Source organism: Nothoprocta perdicaria, unplaced genomic scaffold, assembly GCF_003342845.1.
Source record: "Nothoprocta perdicaria isolate Ctin4 unplaced genomic scaffold, notPer1 scaffold_173, whole genome shotgun sequence".
Classification (NCBI taxonomy): Eukaryota; Metazoa; Chordata; class Aves; order Tinamiformes; family Tinamidae; genus Nothoprocta; species Nothoprocta perdicaria.
In genome coordinates this window covers 851,072-876,952 of record NW_020454905.1, presented here as the reverse complement: position 1 = coordinate 876,952, position 25,881 = coordinate 851,072, and the positions used below count along the sequence as shown (strand labels likewise).

The 25,881-nt window shown below is 39.9% G+C and overlaps 1 protein-coding gene across 1 annotated transcript in view; it reads left to right on the top strand.

Annotated features, from left to right (window-relative positions):
- SCIN (scinderin) overlaps nt 1-25,881 on the top strand; it is a 47,032-nt gene that overhangs the window by 19,618 nt on the left and 1,533 nt on the right. Inside the window, exons 5-15 of the mRNA XM_026036243.1 lie at nt 11,499-11,591; nt 13,708-13,840; nt 15,696-15,784; nt 16,337-16,552; nt 17,367-17,488; nt 17,688-17,778; nt 21,173-21,343; nt 21,778-21,955; nt 22,453-22,574; nt 24,244-24,321; nt 24,960-25,020. Of these exons, the coding sequence (XP_025892028.1) occupies nt 11,499-11,591; nt 13,708-13,840; nt 15,696-15,784; nt 16,337-16,552; nt 17,367-17,488; nt 17,688-17,778; nt 21,173-21,343; nt 21,778-21,955; nt 22,453-22,574; nt 24,244-24,321; nt 24,960-25,020 (1,354 nt within the window). The remainder of the gene's footprint in view (nt 1-11,498; nt 11,592-13,707; nt 13,841-15,695; nt 15,785-16,336; nt 16,553-17,366; nt 17,489-17,687; nt 17,779-21,172; nt 21,344-21,777; nt 21,956-22,452; nt 22,575-24,243; nt 24,322-24,959; nt 25,021-25,881) is intronic.

Sequence of the window (25,881 nt, the reverse complement as noted above, 5' to 3'; positions counted from 1 at the left end):
CCCAGGAATGTGATGGCCTGCCATATCTCTCTGTCAAACTTACTCAGCTATGTGCAATGGTAGCAACTTTAACACATGAGTAAGAGCAGGAAAAATGACAAGGTTGGTTTTTGATTTTTGTAGCATGTTGTTACTTTGTCAGGGAATATATCTCTTATTGGCTTGYCCAGTAGCGTATGAGGAAAAGTTTCAGCTTGTTCTTTTGGGCTGTGAATGCAGAGGGAAGATGCATGTTTGTTCTGTGCAAGCAGCTTCACTGCATTTACTGCCAACCTTAAAGTGAGTTTGACTCAAGTGACTTGGTCAGTAGCCAGGGCCTGCTTGCCARCTGGACAGCCTTGCTCTGGGATGTCCACACAACATGGGCAAAATCTTCTGCAAAACAGCCTRGAGGAGGGCAGAGCAAACATGCAAAGCCCGTTAACCCACTCTTCTGCTTAAAATGTATCCAGGTCTTTGCCTTCTTCATTTTTATTTCTCCCTGTTTCTGCTGAACCCTCTCTAACTTGCCCACACTTCTTGCCTAGGCTGACTGCACTTGTTTATCGCTTGTTTATTTCCTTGGCATCACAGARTGTGGGCAAGAGGAGACCTGGTGTCAGCCCTTCCCCTAGAGGACAAATGGAAAAAAAGTATGGTAGGGAACAGTAGCCCACACACACCACAGAGAAGCATCTGAGGGCACATTTACTCTAATAGGCCTATTGCTGCTTGACTATCCTGACAGCCATGCTTGCTTTTCAGATATCAGGTTATTATTTTACTTTTAGGGTGTTTTATTTTCAAATTTACGAATTGTTCTTTTAACTGTGGGAACTAGTTTACCTTGGGTATAACCAACCACACTATTTTATTAGGTATGAAAGGTGTCACTTGCAGTAATACCCAAAGCTTTAAAACTGTCAGAACTGTCAGAAACTTCCTTTTTCTCTGGTTCTAAAGTACTGAGTCCTTTCTGGGACTCTGCTATCCCCTACTGCTTTCTCTCCAAAAACATGACAGTGCACTAAGTTTTTCCAAGGCAAACATCACAAGTCAAGGGAAAAAAAAAGCCAAGGAAAAAAAGACTGAACAGTCTTTTGTCCAGAAGTAAGAATAACACTGAAGTCAGAGCCACAGAAACTTTTGAATCCTGTTTAGGTACCCACCTCCTACTGAAAAGCAGTATTTAACCTTTTAATTTCTGTTCGTTTGCTTAATTTATCCTTGTACATCTTGCCTCATGTGACTTAGCTCATGACTAAGCTCATAGAGGCACACCACAAAAATGAGCTTATGAAGCTGCACATGAGAATCAGCTGATTTGGCAATATATATGCTAATTTGATTTTTGATAAATGCAGAACAGTGCCAGAACTAAGGCAAGCAGGAAGTGTATATTGTTATTAATTTAATAACCTAATAATTTGGAAAACTAAGGGTAAGTAGGCAAAGATTGACATGTATTTGAAGTTTTGGTTATTTGGACTAGAAATTTAGAAATGGGTTTTTGCCCTTTGTCTTTTGGAATACAGGTGGGCAGGAGGAGTTCTCTTTTCTGACAAAGAAAAGATCCCATACTTGAGATACATAGTTTTTTTCTTCTCTCCCCTCATCTGGTATCCAACTGAAATCAGAATGACACTTTCCTAACGTTCTCTCCTCTGATAAGTGTCAGGAAATATTCTTCCCTTCCACAAGTTAGGCATCTGCTTCCACACTGGTGACTTGTTCTTATGCAGCTCTGCTAGATCGGTGCTCACTGGGCAGAGGCTGATGCACACACACCCCACAGATAGCAATGCAACGAGCTCGTGCTGATCTTTATCCATACACCATTAACTTCTCAACTAGTAAAGCAGGACTGCTGTGTTCACACACCACCTCTGAGATGATCTACGGATCCTGCTGGATTTGATGATACTCACACTCAGAAAATCTGATATTTCCTAAAAGCTTAGGTCTGTAGTAGGTGTGCAGAACAGCATCTGAGGTGCTATAGAAATTACTAGAACACTTCCACTGGGAAGATGGGGCTGAAAATTTCTCTACATCATCTCTATATGGATGATATTCATCAGTTTGGTTTCACATGCCTGTTTGTGTCTTAAATGTAGTGCTGAGCAGTAGGTTTAAATAAGGATTGCTGCCTTGGAAATGGGAAAAATAAACCAACCACCTTGCACAAACAGCAGATGTTGACGCTCAGTAGCTGTGGTGGCTGTCCAGTCACAGCCTTATGTAGTAAAACTAACGAGGTASTAACTCTATTTTGGTTTTCATGCATAAAAAGCTGAACAGTTACTCATTCTTGCTGAATCGTGGGCTTCAATGTTCCAGTTGTTATGCAGAAACTTTTAACCTTGTGCAACCAAAAATAGGTCTTAGCAATGCTTGAGTCAGTTTGGTCACCCTAGAGTGAGCACATTAGGGCTAGAATTAATGACTTCTTTAGTTTTAGGATTTGATCAGTTTTCTTCTAAACAAGAGGAACACTAGATATATGGTTTAGAAAGCAATGCAGGACTGAAATCTGCTAGGGTCAGCTTCTGGCCCTGCTGGCTAATGTATCCCTGGGCACAGAAGTGGAGTTTTGATACTGTTTTTTTTTTTTTTTTTTTCCTTCTGACTCTTTCCAGTGGTAAGCAGGCATTTCACAACGTAGCATTTGTATGCATGAGTGCTTGCTGGGTGTGTACATCACTGACATAACCTGAGGTCTGCGAGTGCAAGCACGTTCACAGGCTTAAGGTGGCAATATGAATGGCTCAGCATTAAACTCATTAGCCATTGCAAGACTTGAATATCAGCTCTAATTCTGAAGATAAAAGCTAGGAAAGTAAGCTTAAAACAAAAATTCCCCTGATTTTRCTACTCAGAATTTTGATAAATGGTGAACTCACTAAGGGCTTGTTCAGGTACCCTTTTCCTTTCTCCAGGGAAGTTACTGAAGTGCAGACTTCCTTTTGCCATAAAGCTGACGTATAGCATAAGGCTGACAGAATGGCGAATTTTCATGGGAAAGAAAAAAAAAATCAAATATGTTTGTTTTGGAGAAGTATCTAGTCAGTTAGAAAACAAGCTGCTTGTAGTAATTCATGAATCAGATACACAGTTGTAAGCTCCTTGAGGGAAAGATGTGTACCAGACCTTCCTGTACTATGATAGATACCTCTAGGGGTGAAGTAGCAGAGGAAGACAAAGTCTCAGTTTCTCTTATAATATTTGGACAATATGAAATGGTAGTTATCCTTAAAGATTTTTAGATTGCCATTGCTCTGTTACTGTTCTGACTATATTGACTACAAAAACCTATGATGCCTTTTAAATTAACCCAGGTCTGTGACACTTGGGTTGTTGTAGAGCAAAACTGTTGGCAATGTGTAAGCACCAATATAAAAAAAAAAAAAAGAGTTTTAAATAAACTGAATAATAAGCCTCCATATGTCATTTCTGTTTAATCTGTTTAATGTGGCTAATGTTTAGCTAACACTTTTCAGGGTGATGCTTCTTTTAATAGTCAAAAATGKTTTTTTTGAGTAACACTGTTTTACTGTTTCTGTACAACTAATTGTCTAAAAACTCCAGCTCTTGGTAGTGTGTGGTTGTTGAGGTTTTTACTGCTGAGACTTTGGACTTCTATTACATTTTGGCCAGAGTTTTTAACGTCACGGTTGAAAGCTGAGAAATAGATGTGACAGCCTGTAAAACCACAAATAAAAGGAGGACCATGTTCGCACACACCTTTGAAATCATTCTTCTGTCTTTAAACAAAAAAGCCGGACCTATCATTTGCGGTTGTCGTGTGCCTGCCTTTGTTTAGTGTGTTCAAATATAGTGCAAACTCTTTTCATAAACTAGTCAAATATTTACATAGTTTTTATTTTCTGTTTAAATATTGAGCAGTAGAAGGAACCTTTTCCTCCTTCCTGATAAAGGAAGGAGAAAAAAGCTCCTAATAAATGCTTTATTCTGCACATTCCTCAAGGCCATTGTGTTCAGTTTTTGTTTCTGCCTGTATTGTGAATAAATGTTACGGAGAGGCGTGGGCATAGCTGGATCATGTGGCAGCCGGGTTCACCTTTCCACCTGGGTGGCTGGAAGGGAGCTGGTGCCATTACACCATGCCAAGTTAGTTATGTGAGTGAAAGTCTCAAGAGCCCTGAAACGGTCCATCAGAAACATTCTTGCAAAGGCTGTCCCTCTAGACACTCAAAGCAACTACTACTTTAATGCAAGGTGTAACCTTTAACTAGGTAGATGGCTGGACATGCAGACAGTGGAGCAGGAAGAGAAGGACCCCCTCCTTTCTTGTTAAATTCAAGCCCTAAAACGTGTTTGCTCGAAGCAAAGAAACCTCTTTTCTGAGGGCCGGGGAAACGAGGGCTTGCTGCGACTTGTGGCTTGTCCTGCACCGGTGGCTTTGGCGCTGCGAGGGCTGCTCCCCTGGACGAGCCGAGCTGGTTTCTGCAGTCCCCGCAGCTGCCGTGTGGGTTGCAGCAAAGCATTCACAGCTGCAGGTGCCTCTGCAGCTCCTGCATGTGCACGGCAAATGTGTTTGCTACTCGTTCTGCTTCCAGAAGTCAGCAACACTAATATGTCTGCCCACATAACTCTTCAAAAGCAAAAAGTGTTCCTGCTGCTCTCAAACTATTAGTATTTCTTTCRGTTCCCCCTGCTTTGCTGTTATGAGTTTGGTCATGAGCAAGAGGTTGACTTTTACACACAGAGGAGGAAAAGGTAGGAGAGGATAAAGATGAGGCAGAAGGAGGAGGGATAASTGCTCAACTGGCTGTTGAGGAATCCCTTCTTGTTAGGGATAAAAAACTACTTACMCAAATAACTTGTATACAGTTTCAATCAAAGGCTATTTATTACCTGTGCAATAGTCCAGCCTGACCTCTTCACTTGCAAGAAGATGCTTAATGTGCAAATACTTTAATGAAGTTGTATTATGTCAAATTATGTGTGGTCCTGGGGATATGTAAGCCAAAGTACTGTTTTCAATTATCCAAATCGAGACAGTTGTAAAAATGGGCAAGCCTCACAGGAATTTTGTGAAATAATTTCTAGAAATAAATTTCAGTTCAAGTCAGGACCTGCATAAGCAATTGCATATAAGGGAAAATGAATGTTTTAAGTGTTTTAAGAGTGGTGGTRATGGATGAAAATAGTACTAATGCTGTGTGTGAAGACTCAGTTATGTGGATTCAGACATACATATAGAAGTGAGAGGGACACTTAATTTTTCATGAAAATGTACAAATGTGGGAAATTCAGCAGGTAAGGAAAATAAAACTAATGCTACTCTACTGCAGGGAGCATTCTCAGGCTGCTTTSAAACTATGGGTCAAATTTACCTCTCAAAGTCAAGTATCCTCATACTTCACTGGCGCTGTTCTGGATAGATCCAGGTGCTAGCGAGAGCAGAAGGTAGGTCCTTGTATTCTAAGCAGTGCCTTGGAGGCTGTAAGATATSAACTCAAAGTATGAGCTCCAGGGAAAACTACTACATGTGCTTGTGCAGCTTTCACAGTAGTAATGAAAATTTAATCGTTACACTGTTCAATTAAAATTTATGCTGGTTTATGGAGGTCTATATGAAGCACAGAAAACCYGGTCACAGTGAAGAGAGCCAGTTTTAAGCTATCAAAGCTACATGACCTGTTTTCTTTCTAATTATTGAGCATACCTTTTTCATTAAAGGCAGTGTCTTTCTGGTGAAAATTTTAAAGGACTCAGGGCTGCAACCYGTGCTCATGTGAATCTGCATGGCTTGGATCCTTAACTGAATTGCCTTCTGAAGAGCTGGGCTCATTTGTACCAGCTGAGCCCTCAGCCCAGTGTTTTCCCCAGGACTTAATGGGAACTCAGTGAGTGTTCTGCCTGTGAATGCAAGAAGCTCATTARTAGGGCTGGGGCTCATTTCTGCAATGCTCTATGTTACCTGTAGTGGTTTTTAAGTTGCAATTTTCCATCTTTGCTGTTTCAAACTGGATACCTAAATGACAGTGAACTGAATAGGAGCTGCAGGTGGCAAGCACATCTGAAAAAAACAGGCTAAAGCTTTCCATCAAGCCTCTAAACATGAATTTTTAGTGCCTACATTAGGTATTTACTGCAGGCATATCACACTGTGTGGCATGTTGCATTAACTAAATCATTCATGAACGGTTCTAAATAGATGGTTCATAACCCTGTAATTTCTTATGCTAGAAAAGATACTTATGTAGGAGGTATTATGTACTATATTCTGAAGTCATTAAGGATTTCTGGAAGTTATTTACAATTAAATTATATCGTGTCTTGGTTACATTCTTCTAGGTGAGAAAACCACTCTTCTTTGTGTGTTCTTCAGCTGTAGTGCTTGCAGGGTTACTATGTTAGTCAATTATAATCTTATAATTACATATTAGGATACTAATGTAGTTTGTAATGGCTTTTTTCTTCTCAATGCTACCAAGAACTATCAAGAAATCAAGTGATGAAAAATGCTGTAATTTTCATTTATTAAATGAGCATAATTAAGAAGACAARGCCAAAGAAAAGAATGTTAGCAGTTACTTCCATGTGCTTTCAAGCACCAGGGAATTTCTCAGAGAAGAACTTAGAAAACAGAGTTTCTTTCTGAATTAAAGGGTTTGGAGATACGGTGTTTCTGAATCCAGCATTTCAATTGAAAGGAGCTTCTGCACTTTTTTGCACTAGCACTTTTTGCACTTCCAGATATCCCCAAAGCAACAGAGCAGCTCTTAAGGTTGCCTTTGAATTTTTGTTAAAGGAAAGTTCTACGATACAGCAAGGACTCAATGAGGAAGGCTAGGTAAGGGTTTTTTTCCATAAAAAGTCTGTATGTGCAGARTTTGGTGTTTTCTATCTGGGCATGACATTTCCCTCCCTTTGGTGCAAGAGTAACAGTGCTCAGATGCCTCCCAAAAGGAGTAACAAATTTGTTATAGCCTGATAGCACTGGCCTTTTCACATCTAGGAAAGGGTGAAGAGCAGCTTTACAGAACAAGCTGTTCTATGAGTTTTAGGATCATTTCGCTATTTCTACCATCACTGATTGTATAACACTGTGCAAATGTGTAAATATTATTGTATTTACTGCAAAGCAGGTTGTCAGGTCCAGGATCTTGGCTTATGTAACTGCCTTCGAATTTGATACCACCTGGCTTTACCTGTAAAAATATGGGAGAGGCAGAATCGCAAGAGGGATTTGATCACTGTGGTTATCAGTGCTGCAGCATCTGATTTTYAGTTGTTGTCCTCCATATATACAACCTCTAGTTCTTCATAGCAGACTCTGAAAGTTTGGGGATACCCAGGAAAAAATACAGAAATCAACTTGAGAGGGCATGTAAATTAGCAGGAGGAAAGCATTTTTGAAGATATTCACGTAGCATGCCTACTTAAGGTGAAATAAACATTCTTGCTTGCTCTCTTGCTCTGTCTGTCCTAATAAATATTTAATTTTGTAAAGCTTCAGCAGGAGTCATTAGAGAAACTCTATTAACATAAAGCTGTATTTGCTGCCCTGGTTATTTGAGTCTATTTTGGGTGCAAGGGCCTGGATGTCGCATTGGAGAGGATGTCCTGACRTGCCTCATGCCTTGGGCTGTCGGGACTGGCAGTGCCAAGGCTGGGGAGCTTGAGCAGCTGCACATTAGTACCACATTTCAGTGCCCTGAGCAGCCTTGCCCACCTTCCYGTCTGAGGAAGCAGCTCCCACTGCTCCGCTTGCCCGGGGATGTGGCTCCCTGCTGCCTGCCTGCCTGGGATTTACTGGGCTGCTCTTTCCCTTCACCCTGCCTGTGGTGCGTCTGCCTATGCGGTGGCACGACGAGTATCTGGACTGGGAGCTTTGTGAGCTGGAGCAGCTGAATGCCCCTTGTTAGGCAAAATACTCAGAAATGTCAACGTTGTTGCTCTCAAAGCTGATCTGGATGCTTTTCCCATGAGCATTGTATCCTAGGCCTGTTTTACAGAGTGGGAAATTAATGTTAGAATGTCATTATCATACCAGTAAAGATTTTATATCCAAATTAACCTGGACAKGCAAAGCTGCAAATATTTTATGAAAAGCTGCCAAAGCCCAGTGCCCTATTTTTAAGAAGACAGACGTAGAGCTTTGAATACAATTATGATTTATGTTTGAAACTTCTCAGACAACCAAAACGGGATAAAAATGTAGGCTGTAATTTGTGTGTCAGAAGTGCCATGAGCAACTGATGTGTTTCAGTATTTTACAGCATTCCAAATGCATACAGATCAGGTTTAAACCTTAATTCCGTAAAGCCTTTTTGATTAATGACATGGATAAAACCAAACAAACTGACAAAATGCCAAATTCTGTTTGGTAACTTAGAAATATTTTTGTCCAAATCCCAATACCTTATAGTCTTTTCCGTTTTATTCTTCACCTCTATGAAGGTCAGTGGGAGGTTTTCTGTTACAGGTGAGTGTGTAATGGCCTCTGTTGTTGCTGGAATTGCTTGTGAAAGGCAATTTCAGGCAGGCATCCTGCTATCTTAACTAGAAATGGTTTAGTGAAAGGGTGGGTGTTTTTTGTGATAGAAGTGTAATTTTCCCGAAGAGCATGAATATTTGCTTTGATTGATGAAAAGAGCTTCAAGTGGGAATAACCAGACAAATAAACATATTCAGCAATTCATCCTCTGACCAGCATCAAMTGAAGCTTTTGCCCGGACCAGAACCTCCTCTGGACTGCTAGTGCTTGGCCAGGAGCAGCAGAGAGCAGAAATGCTGAGGTGGGAGGCTGTGCTTTGTCCAGTGCTTTGGACACAGTGGGTATGTTGGCACTTGAGGTCGCCCACGTGGCTATTGGCCACTTTATCCCTTCCTTTTTTACTGGCTTGAGATTTGAGAAACGAGTTTTGAGGCAATATGTGTCTCAGGGAGACATTCTTTTAGTGCTCTGTTCCGTCTGGAACATTAATAAAAACCCAACTCCTCCTCTGCATGCTAGTTCAACCAGTGGCTACAGTTCAGACCTAATCATCCTGYGCCAAGGATTTAGTCTTTGTCACTTAGGTGTAACCTGAGTTGGCGGGAGCAGAATATATTTGCTCATGTCAGGGGGTGCAAGAAGGTGAATATTGAACTACTAAACCTACTGCTTTTGCAAAGCATTGAATAATAAAATATTTGAAGCCTCTAAGACACGGGATGAGTTTTACATGAGAGGCAGGTATCTCACTTTATTTTTCACTTGCTTGCAGCATGCAGAGAGGGGAATTCTGGTTTTTTTTTGTTGTTTTTTTTTTTTTAGGGGGGAGATTTGACCGCTTTGGATCACAGCCACAACAAATAGCTCAATTCCAGATCCAGAAACCTTCCCCAAGCTGTGTACAGTAAAAAGAAATGCAAACATAGTGCCAGTATACACAGGTTCAACTATATGAAACTGGTTTGCTCATGGCAGGTTGCCTTAATTAACCTTCACCTGACATGCTCTTCAAGTGCTGTTTTCCTAGTCTGGCTTCCAGCCTCACCAAACTTCTTGCTCCCATTAAATCACTATCAACGTCAACTGCTTTATGATGCTTATGAAGATGAAATCTCTTCTTTTTGGATATGTTTATTTACAGTTGTTTACACTGTCATATCCCTACTGATTAGAAACTTTTTTGTTAGGGCTTTTTTTTTTTGTTTGTTTGTTTGAGAAAAAAGGAGTGGGATTTAACCTGTCAGGAAAAGCTTGGGTTCTGTATTTTGCATTCCGCTGAGAAAGGGGCAGGTATGTACAGAAAAGAGCTCGTGTGCACGGCAGCGTGAAAAGTGGATTCTGTTCTTGGCTCGTGGGATAAGCTACTGTGCATGTACCATGAACAAACTCGAGCTACTATTGCAGAGGAGCTGCTTGTCTTTTCGTTGTATCTATGATGCCCTCCCACTAAACTAAGAGTGTCAACACAAAGTTTTAACAGAACTTAAGACRACTTTTAAAATAGATATAGACTAACTTCCTTGGGTGTATCCTCCACAGACAAGGTGCAAAGTGTGGAGTCAATGAGTGCTCGGGGTGAAACTCGGCAGCTCTCCCCTCGGCTGCTGTTGGGCCACAGCCACRCAGGGCAAGCGGAGCTCTGCACTAGGCCTCGGTGGGCCTGGGTGCTCTGCAGCTTGCATGCAGCGTGGAAACCTAGTGGGGGAAACGTTTCAGAAAACATGCAGCAGTTTTGCCCTTGGTCTTCTAATSGTTTGTCCATTGTTTCTGCACTCTGTTGTGAAAATGTAGCCCCATTTGGCCAATACCTTGGCAACTGTGCAGCTGTGTAGTGTGAACCTGTGAAATGCTGATTGATGGCTATTGCACTGCTACCGTAGCATCTTTCTCAGATATTCAGGGCATTACTTTTTGGTATCCACAAATCATGGGTAAAACATGTAAGATTAATCAGGAACAATTACTTTCCCCTAGGCCTTGTATTTTTTATTGGCTTGCCAGGTCAGGAYACTCCACAAATGACTGATTAATGGTAAATACTTACGTTGTAGCCTTTCTTAAAAACTATTTGCAGATGTATTCATTGTTAGGCTTCCCTACTATCAAATATTTACAATGTTTTGCATGCAGCCCCATGCKGTGTGCAAGTGTATTGTGTCAATAGGAAGGCTGGTATTTCCCTTGTATTTTAAGTTAACGTTTAGCTACTCAGACATATCAATCACTCCCATCTCCCTTCTGCAACATAGTCCTGGTGAAATCAGTGAAACTGTGAATGTGACATTTGGGTCTTATCCTATACGAGTCAGTAAGTAAAAATCGAATTATTATTAGCAAGTAGCCAGGATCTAATTGTCACTATCTGACTGTTACATGTTTTTGATGAACAACTCTAAATTTCTTCTAATAAAAGTTGTTATAAGATTATCATAGTGTAAAACCATGATGTAAAACTACCACAGTATTACAGTTAATAGCAAGCAAATGCTTTTTCCACCCAATAAATTATTTTCAAGGACTAACCTATTTTGTCCTTCTTTAGATTAAAAAAMTGTAACTATTTTGATTTTTGTGGTAATAATCAGATGTTTTCTTGTCAATTGAACTATTTGTAAAGATAGTTTCATTAGTTTCAGTTTGTCTGCTTTAATTTTAGTATGTTTTGTAAATTCCAAAAATGGTAAGATTAAGCTTTGCTTACCAACAGTGCAAAAGTACCTTAAGAAAAAGAACAGACATATAAACACACACGTACAATATAATCATATATGCCTTTCTATTCTGTGTGTGCCTATTGAAACCTTTCCCTATATAACATAAGTCTAAGCTTGCAAGAAACACAGCATGGATATAATGCTGATGGATATCTGACAGTTATTTAAATTTACCCATGTATGTTTGAACAAGTCATCCAAGAGTTTGGATTTATATTTGATTTTAAGTAGAGTTGATCCAAACTAATTCATTACAGAACCAACACATAACGATATTTATTTTTTTTACTACAGACTCTTATTCGCATTGCATTTATTATTCTTGTGTTTTACAGGTTTTAGGAAAAAAGCCAGAGCTTCCTGAGTGTAATGATGATGATGATGAGACAGCTGATATTATGAACAGGAGGAGTGCTAAATTGTATATGGTAAGGAGTCATCTTGCTTTTAAAAATGAGGGTCTTAGTAGTCATATATATCCTCTTCTTAGCAGGATTTTAGAGATGATCAGTTATGTAATGTTTTTATAGCTGTATATGTATATTTTATATGTATATTACTATGTGTTTTTTTTTAGTTTTTGTAGCTGATGCTTTTTCATGAAAAGGCCTGTTTTAAAACTAAAATTTATAGACATTCCATTACTTTGATATTTTTAACAAAACTGAAGCAACGAACTATTTCCAGATCTGTGCTCTCTTTTTCTTTCACAGCCAGTCTTTATTCCTTGTTCTACCACTTGACAAAAGGGGTAAAAATGTATTAACAAGAGAGAGAATATCACAGAATCACAGAATGGTTGAGATTGGAAGGGACCTCTGGAGATGATCTAGTTCAACCCCCTGCTCCAGCAGGGACACCCAGAGCATGTGGTACAAGGTGGCATCCAGGCGGGTTTGGAAGATCTCCAGAGAAGGAGACTCCACAGCCTCCCTGGGCAGCCTGTTCCACTGCCCTGTCACCCTCACAGTAAAGAAGTTCTTCTTCATTTCCCACTGCACCCCTAGACAGACCACTTTCCCTTCACCTCTCTTCCAGATGTAAAGTGTGGCTAACACTCGTGTGCCTCGGAGAGGGATCATTACGTTCGGTTAATCGGGCTAAGAAGAGTTAGGACTTAGCAATGCTGGAAGATGCTGATACAACAGCTGAGCCTACTCAGGCTAGGATTCTCTGAAAGAAATCACTTAATAGTCTATTTTTTTTCCAGAAACAAAAGGAAGAAATTTCAGTGCAGGTGTTGCTGCACAGAGCATCTTCGTGTGTGTCTCTAAGTCAGTAAAACTAAATTGTGTACCTATGGACATAATGAGCTTAAACCAAAAAATCAGGATGCATTTTGGCAATCTAAAAGTATTCTTAACGAAAAGGTAGAAAATTTGTCCTTCCATTCCTCCCAAGAAATCTGGCAGAAATTTCTTACCCTTTCTAGCAGGGGATTTGGCATATTCTGAGGGGAAAAAAGTAGAATTTTACATGTGTGATAAGGGCCATTATAATAAGACAATCATTTAGAAATCCATTGTAAAGAGCTTGCAGTGAATTTTGGATCATAAGAAATCTCAGAAAAAAATTGTGAATATCTATTCAATTCCTTTAAGTTCACAGATTCTGCAAGCAGATTTATATTAACCAAATTCTGTATGTGCTGTACATGCTGCAATAAATCAGTGAGTGTCAAAGCCAGGAGAGAGGTTTCTAGCAAATCCTGAAAATAGACGTTTATTTTTATTTGCAATATGCCATTGCTATTTCCATCTTCTGTTTTTGTAATATATGATACAGGATAAAGTGGCATATTTAAAATTAATATGAAATTTTAATTATGAAAGGAAATGAAAACTGCTAGAAAAGTGAAAGCCACAATAGTAAAGAGCTTCTTTTGCTGGCCTCTGAAGCCATATGGGAGTGAATTTTCAAGTCTGAAGTGAATTTATAAAAGTCTACATGAACTTAATTTAAAAAGTGAGAATAAACTGTGAGTTGTGGTTAGAAAGCCGATTTTTCAGCAGGTCACATGTAATAGTTTCTTTTTACAGAAGCAGCAATTATAAATGTAAATATTTCATTTGAAAAAATTGGTATAAGACTATTTTTATTGTAATTTCAAATGGTATTGTGCTGCAGGTAAGTGTACTTTTGGCTTCAGTTTGGCTTGCTTTGTAGAAGATGATGGCTAGGGACTATACCAGTTCAGTGAGGTATATAGGGTAGACCTAAGAAGTTAGAAATTTTTAACTGCAGGGTGTTCACTGAATGAGCAGTTGAATTCAGAGTTGAAAAAAAAAATTATTTTAAAAAGTTATGAGACATGGATCCAAGGAAATCACTGAAATTAACACCACATCTCCCTCTATTGAATATAAAGTGAAAAGGAAAAGGAAAATGAAAGGTCATTAGTCATCATTACTTTCTGGCATCATACAAATTTCATACAGTGTTTTGTGTAGGAGTTATTACTGATTTCTGTAGTAATTTTGGGGAAGGCAAAATTAATTTGTTTATAAAAGAACTGATCTACATCTGAAATTATGGCTTTCTTAGGTGTCGGACGCAAGTGGATCCATGAAGGTGTCAGTGATAGCAGAGGAAAACCCTTTCTCCATGTCCATGCTCTTGTCTGAAGAGTGCTTCATTTTGGACCATGGTGCTGCAAGGAAGATCTTTGTGTGGAAAGGTAAGAGACAACTTCTGTTGCAGATGTACAAGGAGCACAGAGAGATCTAAAGTCTACTCCATGGCCACTGGGCACTAGCAAGAGTTTAATACTGGCTGGACACAGTACCCAGTGCACAGTTTCTCATGTGAGCAACAATTTGTTGGCGTAGTCAGAGGACAGGGATTGCTCCTGTGAGTAGGTGGTATTCTGAGTATTTTGGTGGCATCYGTAATTTTTGATGCTTAAATACTTAACTGAGTGGCAATTATGAAGCAACCATAAATAATCCTCTTATGCATATCACCAACAAATCTCTACCTTCTGGAAAAAAAAATCTATAAACCTAATGGATAGATATTATTTATCCATAGAATGTTTGTGGGAGGTGTGAAATTTAAAGAGGAGTGGTCAATACCATTCATTCCACACCAGTGTTTCAAGCTTTAACTGAAAGCTTAATCTTATAACCAATTTTATGCTTCCTTTTTTTTTTTTTTTTTTTTTTCTAAACATTTCTGTGTACAATCCTGAGTGCTGTGGGTGTATTTGCTATTGTGTTGGGTGAGCATTTCCTTGGAGACTGCTCCTGGGGAATTGGGCCTGCACTCCTTGTAGCTGGGACATTACAGGATTACCATTGCCTCCAGTGCAGGGTATCTCCTCTCCTCTGGCCCAGATTGTTTGTCAACTATTCTGTGGCATCTGCATTTCTTTTCACCATGTGCCRTAGCAAATAATTAATCAGCACAGTTGTCAAGCTTTTGAAGTCAGCCCAGGAAGCACTGTAAGCATTTTGCCTGAATATGTAATTCGCAGCTAGGGAAGTCTCCTTTATAAAAGAGTATTTGTGGGGCACTCTGTGACCTAAATTCTTCCTAATCCCCTGCCTCCTGCTTTCCACTGCCTACCTGATGGCTTCTAGAGCAATCAAACCRACAAGACTAGGCATTTCTATACAATTTATACATTGAATATGGCCATACATCCTCCTCTGTGCATCATCACTTTGCTGCTCTGGATAACAGTAACATGTGGGATAGGCTGGAGCCTCACTTTGTGCTAGGAGGCTGCAGTTGCCATCTCTGCTGGAAATCTTCAGACTTGTAARTTGAGGAGCGTGAATTACTTTGCTAATGGTCTTCTTCAAAACTGTCTATGATGAATAGCTTAGCAGAGAATCTTATTAGACTAAGAGGTCTCCTGAGTATAGTTTTTGGCAGCCAGCTGGGACACAGAACTGATGCACAAAATCCTCCCACAGAGACTTTCAGAGGTGTCTAGTATCTCTGGCTGAGAAAAGGGAACAATGAATGGGGCAAGGTGGTGATAAGTGGTACAGCATGCCTGGATTAAATAGTAGCTTCGTCTTAGCCTGTGGAACAGTGGTGCTGCCTGAGGAAAGGAAGGCAGCTCTGRAGAACAGCTTTATTTAACACACTGCAGTCCAGCAAGGAAAGATTCAGAGAAAGATACCCAGGTGTTCTTACTGGGTGCATAGCTTAAACCAAGCAGATATCAGAAGATTTTTTTTTAATTTTTCCTTTTGATAGAAACTTGTATTAAGCAAAAAAAAAAAAAAAAAAGAAAAAAAAAGTTAAGGGTTTTTTTTTTTTTTTTTTTCCATTTTAGCCATGTTAAATGTAAGATGCTGCATTTTGGCTACGGAATCTTATTGGCTTTTGGCTTTGAATCTTATTACTCATGCTGACCATCATTTGTGTTTGTGCAAGACTAAGACGAGAGCAGTGTGGATGAGGACRTGGCTCAAGGATGTGATGTTCATTGCAAAATTTTCCCTGTACATTTTGCTTTGCAGAATCAGTGATCTTAATCCCATTTCCCATYCATATTGTTATCTTTCCGCTTTAACCAGGCAAAGATGCTAACCCACAAGAGAGAAAGGCAGCCATGAAGAATGCTGAGGAATTCATTCAGCAGATGAATTATCCTGCCAACACACAGGTGTGATCTATTTATAAGATGATGCCAGGAAAGACTGTTAAAAGCTTTGTTTTTAAATCAGTGGACATATTTTTAAGGGCTTAACTAGAAACAGTGTTTCACAAACATATAAGTTGGAAAAATTTGTTTCAAATACTGAGAAAGTGTAGAAAAGATCAAATAATCAGAAAATAATCAATAACATACTCATTGTTTTTCATTCATTTAAATTAAGACTTTTTGTATCTTGATTTTTAAGTGAGTTTAGAAATGAAAAAAATAGCCAGTAGACAGAATTACCAGAATGATTTATTTCTCTTGATTTGAGTGTTGYTCTCTTTGAGCAAAATGCGGCCTCCGTGGCTGTTTCCAGACAGGCAGGCCTGCTGTGATTTAACCTACAAGTGATGTAGGCTGACTGCACAAGTTGCATCATTTGACGTGATCTCTGAATTACAAACAACTTACAAAATAAACCATCAGCTACCCAGAAAACTCCATTCTTTGACATTATAGTTCAAGCAACAGTCAATTTTGTTTTCCGTCTGTTTCATGTGTCTTGTTTCATTTCAGATTCAAGTTCTTCCCGAAGGAGGTGAAACACCAATCTTCAAACAGTTTTTCAAAGACTGGAAGGATAAAGATCAAAGTGATGGCTTTGGAAAAGTTTATGTCACAGAGAGAGTGGCTAAAATTGAGCAGATTGAATTTGATGCTACCAAGTTACATGAGTCTCCACAGATGGCTGCCAAACATAATATGGTTGATGATGGTTCTGGGAAAGTAGAGGTAATCTTTGTGTTGCATCGAATTGTAATTTCTTCTGTTTTGCAGTTTAAACTGTTGTGTGCTGTTGCTCTGATCCCTGTCCCCCTAGCCCCCCGCCAAAAAAAAAGAAAAAGCCACTTTTAAGAGGAAAAGGAATCCCTTGGTCTGTTGAGTTGTGTTATTTTGTGAAATCTTCTGATGCTCATAGATGATGGTTCAAGTCATCAGTAGAAATAAAAGAACAGAAATAATTCCCCTTTTAAGTAACACATGTTAAAGGAATATTTTAAAGGAGCACTTTTACCTCACATCAGCCTGATATTTGAAATGGTAAACTTGCTCCTGGTGGTAGAAACTCATTCTGGATCTTTACCTACAGTTTCATTGTCATATCCTCTGCAACTGCACCCTAATGTTTCAGATGGTACCCAGATTTGAGCCTAGCAACTGAGATAACATTTTAACAGTATGTTTTTGGTAATTCAACCAGGCTGTACTGCATCAAATGGGAAGAAATCTGCAGATCGCTGTGTTACCTACCTGTGGTGTACCTTTCCCATGTGATATGATAGTTTTATGATGAATCATAACGTTCTACCATTCATGTAATAATATAATCTTAAGTTGCTAAGAAATGAACTTAAATGTGGCATTATGAGATAGCCGTGTGGCATTAAAACATCAAGACAAAGGAAAGTTTTCTGCAGTGGTTTGTTAGTGATCGCATTCAGAAGAAACTTTCCAAATGTTGTTCAAAGGACAACAGAGTAAATCGCTTCTCTGAGTTTTTCAGGATGAAGTTCAGCCTCTTCTAGTGATTTCTGTGTATTTCTAGATCTGGCGTGTTGAAGACAGCGGCAGAGTTCCTGTGGAGCCTGAGACATACGGGCAGTTCTATGGGGGTGACTGCTATATTATACTCTATACTTACCCTAAAGGGCAGATCATCTACACGTGGTATGTTTGGTCTGCTTTACGCAGATCCTCAGCCTGTGCATATTATTCTATGCTGATTTTATATCGTGTAGAAAACAACAGAATTGTGTAAATGCAAAAATGCAAGATTTTTTTTTTTTTTTTTGTTCCTCGTTCTCTGTAAGTTCTGGATCATGCTGAAATTGATTTTAAACAGTTATTTTTTTATTGTCATTCTCAGGCAAGGAGCTCAGACTACAAAAGATGAACTGACTGCATCTGCATTTCTGACTGTTCAGCTTGATCGGTTATTGAATGGTCAGGCTGTGCAGGTTAGTATCTTTCAGATTAAATTCAACAAATATAGGATATGATATCGTTTCAGAAACAAGAATTGAAAGGAGGATAAATCTTTTGAATACTGAGAATATCAGCTGCTCATGGCAACTCCTGTGCATGCATTTGCCGATGTAGTATCTTATTTAACTTTTGTGAGTACCTGAAATAACTTATGTTTTAGCACAGATTGGTGGCATGGAAGTTAACATGGAACACTGTATACCTCCTAGCTCACCTTGTGCAGGTGCCCACACTATTAATTTATTTTTTCAGAAAATGATAACCAGTCTTTAAGCACTCAGTGCAATTTACATCTTTTTCTTGCATTTCAGCTGTTTTGTTAAAAGGAAAGCAAACAAACTTGTATTCACACAATCTTTTTGCCATTCACATATTTATGAGGTAAAACCAAACTACCTGTAATCTGAGTTCACTTGGAAAAAAAATAATTTATTTTCTGCAGCTATTGTCTTTTCCTCTTACAGCTAGTACTGTATTCTCCTCATATTTGCTTTATAATGCATTTCTTACCTGGAGGCAGTAATCTTTGGAAAATGAAAAGTACTTTGCAAAGCACTATGTACATGTCTGTAGCCTTAACCAGGCAATTCTGTATTTTCCTTAGCTATTATTAATCTTCACTTTTATTTTCCTCACATGTCGTGCAGACTAACTTCAAGGTACATTTTAGGATTTAACTAATTTTCCAGCCTTTTCTTGCTGGGAGACTTGTCCCAGTTTTGCTCAAATTAATGAAAACCTTGTTTGAAAGATTGTTCTTCTATGTCCTTAGTTTTTGCACATGCCACAGTAGATGATGTTTGGGATCAGAGAAAAATCCTTTAATAAAACAAAGGATTTTTTCCTTACCCCTGAAGCACAGGCATATGTTGCACGTGCAGACTATTTGGATAACTGGCCATGGACTCCTTTTGTCAACAGAGATTTCCCGCTTGGCTAAAACTTGTCGAGAGTCCATTCCATCCCAATATCCAGGTATTGATGAAGACACTAAACAGACCCTGTCCCCTATGAACTCCTGGGGGACACTATAAGTGATAGGCCTCCATCTGCACTGTGTGGTGCTGATGACCTCACCCTGAGGCCAGCAGTTCAGCTAGTTTCTGTCCACCTCATTAATCACTTATCTGGTCTGTACTTCACTGGCTTATTTATTAAGTTGTTATGGGAGACACTGTCAAAAGGCTTGTTAAAATCAAGGTAAACAAGATCTACAGCTCTGCCCTCATCCTCTAAGCTAGTCATCACATCAGGCTATCAGATTGCTGAAGCACAGTTTTGCCTCCCTAATTCCACCCTGACTATTGCCAGTCACTTTCTTGTCCGGCTTGTGTTTGGACATGGTTTCCAGGATTAATTCTAGGATTACATCACCTTCCCAAGGACTGAGGTGAGGCTGACCAGCCCGGAGTTCCCTGGATTCTCCTTCTGGCTCTTCTTGAAGATAAGGGTCACATATTCTACCTTCCAGACACAGAAACCTCTCCTGACCACCATGACCTTTCAATGATAACAAAGAGTGACCTCTCAGTGCCATCAGCAGGTGTGAGTTTATCCTGCTAGGACCTATGGACCTATGTGGGTCAATTCCTAAAAAAAAAAAAATCCTATATTTGATCAGATTTGAGCACAATATGGTCCTGCCTCATAGTCAAGGCCAACTAACATTACAATAATAATTACATACTAACTGCTGTAATAAAAAGACACTTTACAAGTTTTATTAAAAGCTGAAGGAGATCCATCTCATTGCAACGGACATGTTAAAAATACTGTTTTAACCTGAAATTAAATTAAACAAATATATATGTGTATATGAATATTATACAAATTTATATGAATATATATGAATCTTTAGAATGTACTGCCTATACAAAACACTTGGATTACCCTTATTTAAAAAGGTTAAAATGCGCTAATTTGTTTAGTCACTAGATGGCACTACAATACAAATTGAAATAAAAAAAAGACCAGTTTCAATATTTGTTTTGCAGAAAGATGTTCCCCATAGCATTTTCYTCCCTGCATTAAATTTCCTTTTTTTTCTGCATTTGGAAAAAAAAATGTATTTTCAAAATACAATTTGGAAAAAAAAACCTTGCAGTTTGGCACCTACAAGCTTACATGTTCTAGGATATCCTTATTGGGAATTGACTGATTTTGTTGGTGTATCCAGCTATGAGATAACTAAAAGCACCTGTTTCTGCTGCCTGTCACGAACATGGTGTTTCCCAGTCCTCCTCCGTGGCAGAGCCTTCGAGTACAACACGAGCACCCCTGGGAGCCGATGCGTTGGGCTGCCCAGCGGGAGCAGCCTTGGCGCTCGCCCTGCCGGGAAGCGCTGCCCAGGAGTGCTGGGCAGTGACACTGAGCTGCTTCTGGGATCACAGAGCCCTCTCCTCTCTCTCCATTTCACCCTGGGAGCAGCACTCAGGAGGAGCAAGGAGAAGGTCGGGAGACTCAGCCCTTGCTCTAGGCAGGGGCAGCGGTGCCAGAGGAGTCGGAGCCTCTTGGGGATCGCACTGACACCCGTGGGGATCGCACTGACACCCGTGGGGATCGCACTGACACCCGTGGGCTCCACAGCACCCGTGGGGATCGCACTGACACCCGTGGGGATTGCACTGACACGCGCAGCCCTTGCAGCCCCTGGCTGAGTTCAGCAGACCTGCTGGAGGCCGATGCTGCCAGCCGAGCGACGTGTTTTGCACATAAAGGAGAGCCAGGGGGACACCTCAGAGTAATTCCTGCTTGCTTCCTGCTGGGGCACTTTCCCTCGCATTCCTGGAAGGCGATTTTCACTTCCTGCCTTCACTTTCCTTTTTTTTTTTTTTTNTTTTTTTTTTTTTTTTTTTTTTTTCTCCCTTGCTTTTCTCTTCTGTCCTTCTTTGTTTTTCCTTCATCTCATGTGCAATGCAAGTCAATTCTTTTTTGCATAAAGCAAAAAATTGAATAGAGGAGAGAGAAAAAAAACAGTTTAGCCTTTGGCAGTCGCCTTTCTGTTTCTTTGTGAGTGAAAAAATACAGGATACTGTTATAAGTGAAGAATCTGTAAAACTCCATGAAATGACAGTTCTTTTGTAAAAGAAGAATTTATTTATTACAGTATAGAGAATCAGTTAAACATTATGTTACAAGTCTGAACAATATCATTGTATTAGCGTGATTTATAGAAAAAATAATCTCAGGAATGCTATAACTTTAATGTCTCTGGAACTGTATTGTTAAATCTTCTCATTTTGCCACTTCTAATTCTTGCTAAGTTGCTCACCGTTATGGGCTAACACTCCCTATGCTATCCAATGAAGACCTAAATTAATTCCCATGTTCCTTTTTGTTTCTGAATTGTACTTCATGCATATGCAGATCCGAGTCAGCCAAGGCAAAGAGCCCGCACATTTACTGAGCTTGTTCAAAAATAAACCCCTCATTATTTACAAGGATGGGACTTCAAAGAAGGAAGGTCAGAAACCTGCTCCCCCAACACGACTCTTCCAAATCCGCAGGAACCTGACATCCACTACCAGGATTGTGGAGGTAAGGAGAGGTATTCCTTTGAATAATAGTATAGCTGCCTGTAAATATTCTTTCCCTTCAATAATCCTTTTGGGCAGTCAGAATTTGGCAGGAACACAGAATTCCACATCAAATCAACTGCTTTGTATGACTAATAAAATACTAGTCATTTCAAAGAAAATTGTTAGAAAATACTTAGTGAATAGTCAGCTGACAACAAACAGACAGAAAATCAAGGACCCTTACGGGCAGTAATTCCTACCTCCAGATAGTCCCAAGTTTTGTTCTTCCAGCCAATTCACTATTTCAGGTTAAATCTCTGTTTCATAACTGGGGACAAACTGCACAGAAGCACAGCCAATTCACATCTAGCCCCATATTTTATATAAACATGCAAAATAGAGATCACATTACTTGAAAATCTGAAGAATAAAATAATGTCCTTCTTGACCTAGGTTGATGTTGATGCAGCATCACTGAACTCCAACGATGTCTTTGTTCTGAAACTGCCAAACAACTCTGGCTACACCTGGGTTGGAAAAGGAGCAAACAAAGATGAGGAACAAGGAGCTCAGTACATTGCCAGTGTTCTTAAATGCCAGGCTCCTAAGATTAATGAAGGCCAGGAACCGGGTTAGTATGAGGCCACGTTCTTGCTCTTAGGCAGCTGAGAATACCCTGTGCTGTATGGAAATGAGGCCTAAATTTTATTTTTTTTTTCAGTGATAGATTTTGTAGGCAGAACCGTATGCTCACTCTCTCTCTCTTTGAAAATGTAACCTGAGGTTTTACTGGGAAGGTCTGTCCAGAACTGGTAGATGCATGAGCAGTGCAATTCCCTGGGCATCTGTAGGGCTGTAGGGGACTGCAGGGGAATGTGGTCTTTAAAATCCTGAGAGATGAGAAGGGGAGCAGGCGTTGCTCTTGCTGCATGTGTGGTATCTTCATTGTTATTAACAAGCTGCAGGAAGAAGCTTGCAGAAAATGCACTCATCTTTGAGACAGAACAAAAAAGTCATTGCTTGGGGATTCCTGGCATAGTGTCCAACAAACTAAAACATAAAATGGGAAAGCCACTGCTGAATAAATAGATGTGGATAAACTGCTGAATAAAGTGTTGTGGATTTCAGGGGAATTCTGGAAGGCACTTGGAGGTAAAAAAACCTATCAGACATCATCACAACTCTTAACAAAGACTGAAGATCATCCACCTCGTCTGTATGGCTGTTCTAATAAGACGGGCAGATTTATTGTGAGTATATAGTATACACTTTCCCTTCTGTTTAATTATACAGTTTCCAATATATTTTAGTTAGGGAATCAACTGACGTTGAATGATTTGGAGGAATCTGACTTTTCTTTGTGCAGTGAGCAGTGTTTGGCAAGAGGTAGGTCCTCTGGAACAATCCAAGTGTAAAGAACAGACAGAAAAATAAATACTGGACATGTTAGCAGAGAGAGTCTGTTCCAGCAGGGGAGCAGAGGCTCACAGATGCAAGACAAGACTCTTTTGCAGTCAAAACCAGTTGCATTCTTGCAGAGCATTGTGAGACTACTGTCATTTCTCTGAGAAACTGCAGGTCACTGCTTTGCCCCTTACATGTTTGATAGTGGTAGTGTGGAAAAGAAATGCCTCCTGAGGCTTTGCCAGGAATCCCTAGCAGCCTGAAATTTTCCATAGAGATTTAAGACCAGTAATTATGCCTCTAAGTATTGGCCTGTGATCAAGGAAGTAGGAAGACTTATTTCCTCAGCAGAAATACCCAGAGCTGCATGAGTGAATTAGGTTTAATTGCTTACTGTGCTTGGAAAGGCAAGATGGTGACACTGTTTGGCAAGGATGCCCTAGTACTTACGTAGGGAACATAATTTCCTGCAGTTTCCTTAAGGAACAGACCTTTCATCTGGAGAAAGATAAAACAAACAGAATACTTTAATACGGATTTTCAAATCTTATGAGAGTAGTGGAGAAGTGTATTCCTCTAGCACCCTTCTAAAACACTCTTGTAAAACACATATTAGAACCAACTTCTCTGTAATAGTCTGCAGGGAGCTACGGCCTGGTGGCTTTTTGTTTCAGATTCCCTGTCTCCCTGAGAATGCCCTAGTAACAGAGCCACTGCTGCTAGAGCTCACGTGAAGAGCAGGCAGGTCAGATCCCTCTGGCCACCACAGCCCAGGCAGGACAGTGGGGAAAGGAGCCCGTGTTTTGTAGCATCTGCTTACAGGCCCTTAGCCCTCCTACGTGACCAAGCATTGCCCAAGCCTTGAATCCCCTTTAAAGGCTGCGGGCTGACCACTAGCAAAATTGCTGTCTCTCTTGCTCTCCTACTTAACTGTGAATGATTGGAAGAAGTTAGAAATTTGCCTTTTCTTTGGGGACCAGTCCTCAGTGGCTTAGTGTCTAGCAGACACTAAGTGTCCCATTTTCAAGTGAATGGAAGGTTTGCTTGGATACATATTTCAGCCCTGCGCTCATCCACTGCAAGTACAAGCAATTTCTTTTCCTTATTAATGAATCTAAGCCACATGAATACCCCACCTTTGTGATTGATTTAGTTTGTTTGGTACAAGTCACTGTATGGAAATTTCCCCATCCTTTTCTTCTGCCAGCCCTTAGTCCCAATTTATAACAGTCACAATTACAATAGAAACCTATGCCTCTCCTGAGGATATCCTATCAGCTCTGACAAACTGAGAGTTGATTTTATAGGACATGTGATTGTATGTGATTTGTTTCCTCTCAGGGTAATATTCTTCACACATTCATCAAATCAGTTTGAGACTTCACCCTACAGGAACAAAAAGAATTGCACGGCACCCTTAGCCCTTAAAAAAAAAATCTTTGCTCTTTACAAAATCAGAATATCTTGACAGATAATTAAAAAAAATAATAAAAAATGTGCCATCATCCGTTTCAGATTGAGGAAGTCCCAGGAGAATTCACTCAGGAGGATTTAGCTGAAGATGATGTCATGTTGCTGGATGCTTGGGAGCAGGTAGGCTGTGTACTTTACCACTGCTTTTTGTGGTGACAAGAATTTGTTCTTAACAACCACCTAGAATGTAAGGCAACAGGAAAAAAGCCATGTTTGTGAGAACAGGAGAACTTGTTTTCTTGAAATTATATTAAAGGGACCTATATTTTCTCTTGTGCACTATGATGGGTTAGTGTGAACATACATGGTTGAATTACATGAACATACATGGTTGAAAACTTAGGAGGAGGGTCCAAACACTGGCCTCTGATTCTGACTTCTTCAGAAGACCTGAGTGGAGACTGATATTGTCTCCGTCATTGTCCCAGGTTCACTGAATTCATGGAATTCAAACCAAGGACTTCTCTTGTTCTGCATTTTTTACCTGCACCTGGAGAGTAATTTGCTTTCCAGTCTGCAAAAGCCATCCATGAGAGAGGTGACTAAAGTCCCTTTCCCCAGAACGCTTCACGTCAGGCCTCGCAGGGCAAACAGAGGAGTGATATTTCAGAGTACAGAACTAGAGCAACAGAAAGGAAATGCAGGTAGTATAGGAGAGCTGTATATCTCTTTTCATAATGCATGATCTTTCTTCTGAGGGAATCAACTATTTTGCGTTTTGTCTGCTGTACATAAAATCCCCATAAATTTATTTGCAGGTTTTCATCTGGATTGGGAAAGATGCTAATGAAACTGAGCGACAGGAGTCTGTTAAATCAGGTAAGAAAATCAATTTTACATATTTCTGAGTGAAGTAGCATCAACAGTACTTAAATGAGTGAAAAAGATGATACCGAAGAAATAGCTATGTTTACAGTGCTGTTTAAAGGGGTTATTGACCTTATTAGGATTTAACCCTAGAGAATATTTTCTCCTTTAAATGTGATTTAAAACTCATTCTGTGTTTCTAATCTGTAAGTTTATGAAGAGAAAAATTAGCCGACATAGCATTACCAAACCACAGGGCTTTTTAGAGAGTGTACAGAAGTCCATGAAAAGAACCTGCCCTGCAAGAGAGTGTGAGTTTCAAACGCACGTATTTATTGAGTTGTACCCTGCACTAATGTTTATAGTCAGAGGAATACTGACAAATCTTCAGGTCCTTACACTGCTACCCTTTACTTAGCTAAGTTTGGGAGAAGAAATTCCTATTCCAGAACAAATCAAGGCAACTTATTTGGAAATGCAACTCTGAAAACAAAACCACGCGGTCTTGGATGGGATTTCACAGAGCGGAATTGTCATGGCAAAGTTCCTGCTGAAATGCTGGCCCCAGTACAGCTAAGGTTCCCTGCTTCCTTCCCCAATATGCACATTGCCATGTGGAGGGAAATGATGCTGGATGCAGCGTCTCCCGGGGAGAAGGGAGAACCAAGCAGGAGCATTTGCCCAGCGCCAGCAAAAGCCTTTTGCTGCAGAGCCAAAGCACTGCTCTACGGGAAGGAAACGGTCACAGTAATGATCACCGTGCTTTAATCTTGTGAAAATTCATTCACTGGCAGTTGGGAGAAATCAGCAATTATGTGATCATTTCATTGCCTTTGAAATAATTTAATCGAATGCTTTCCTATAATAGCTCTG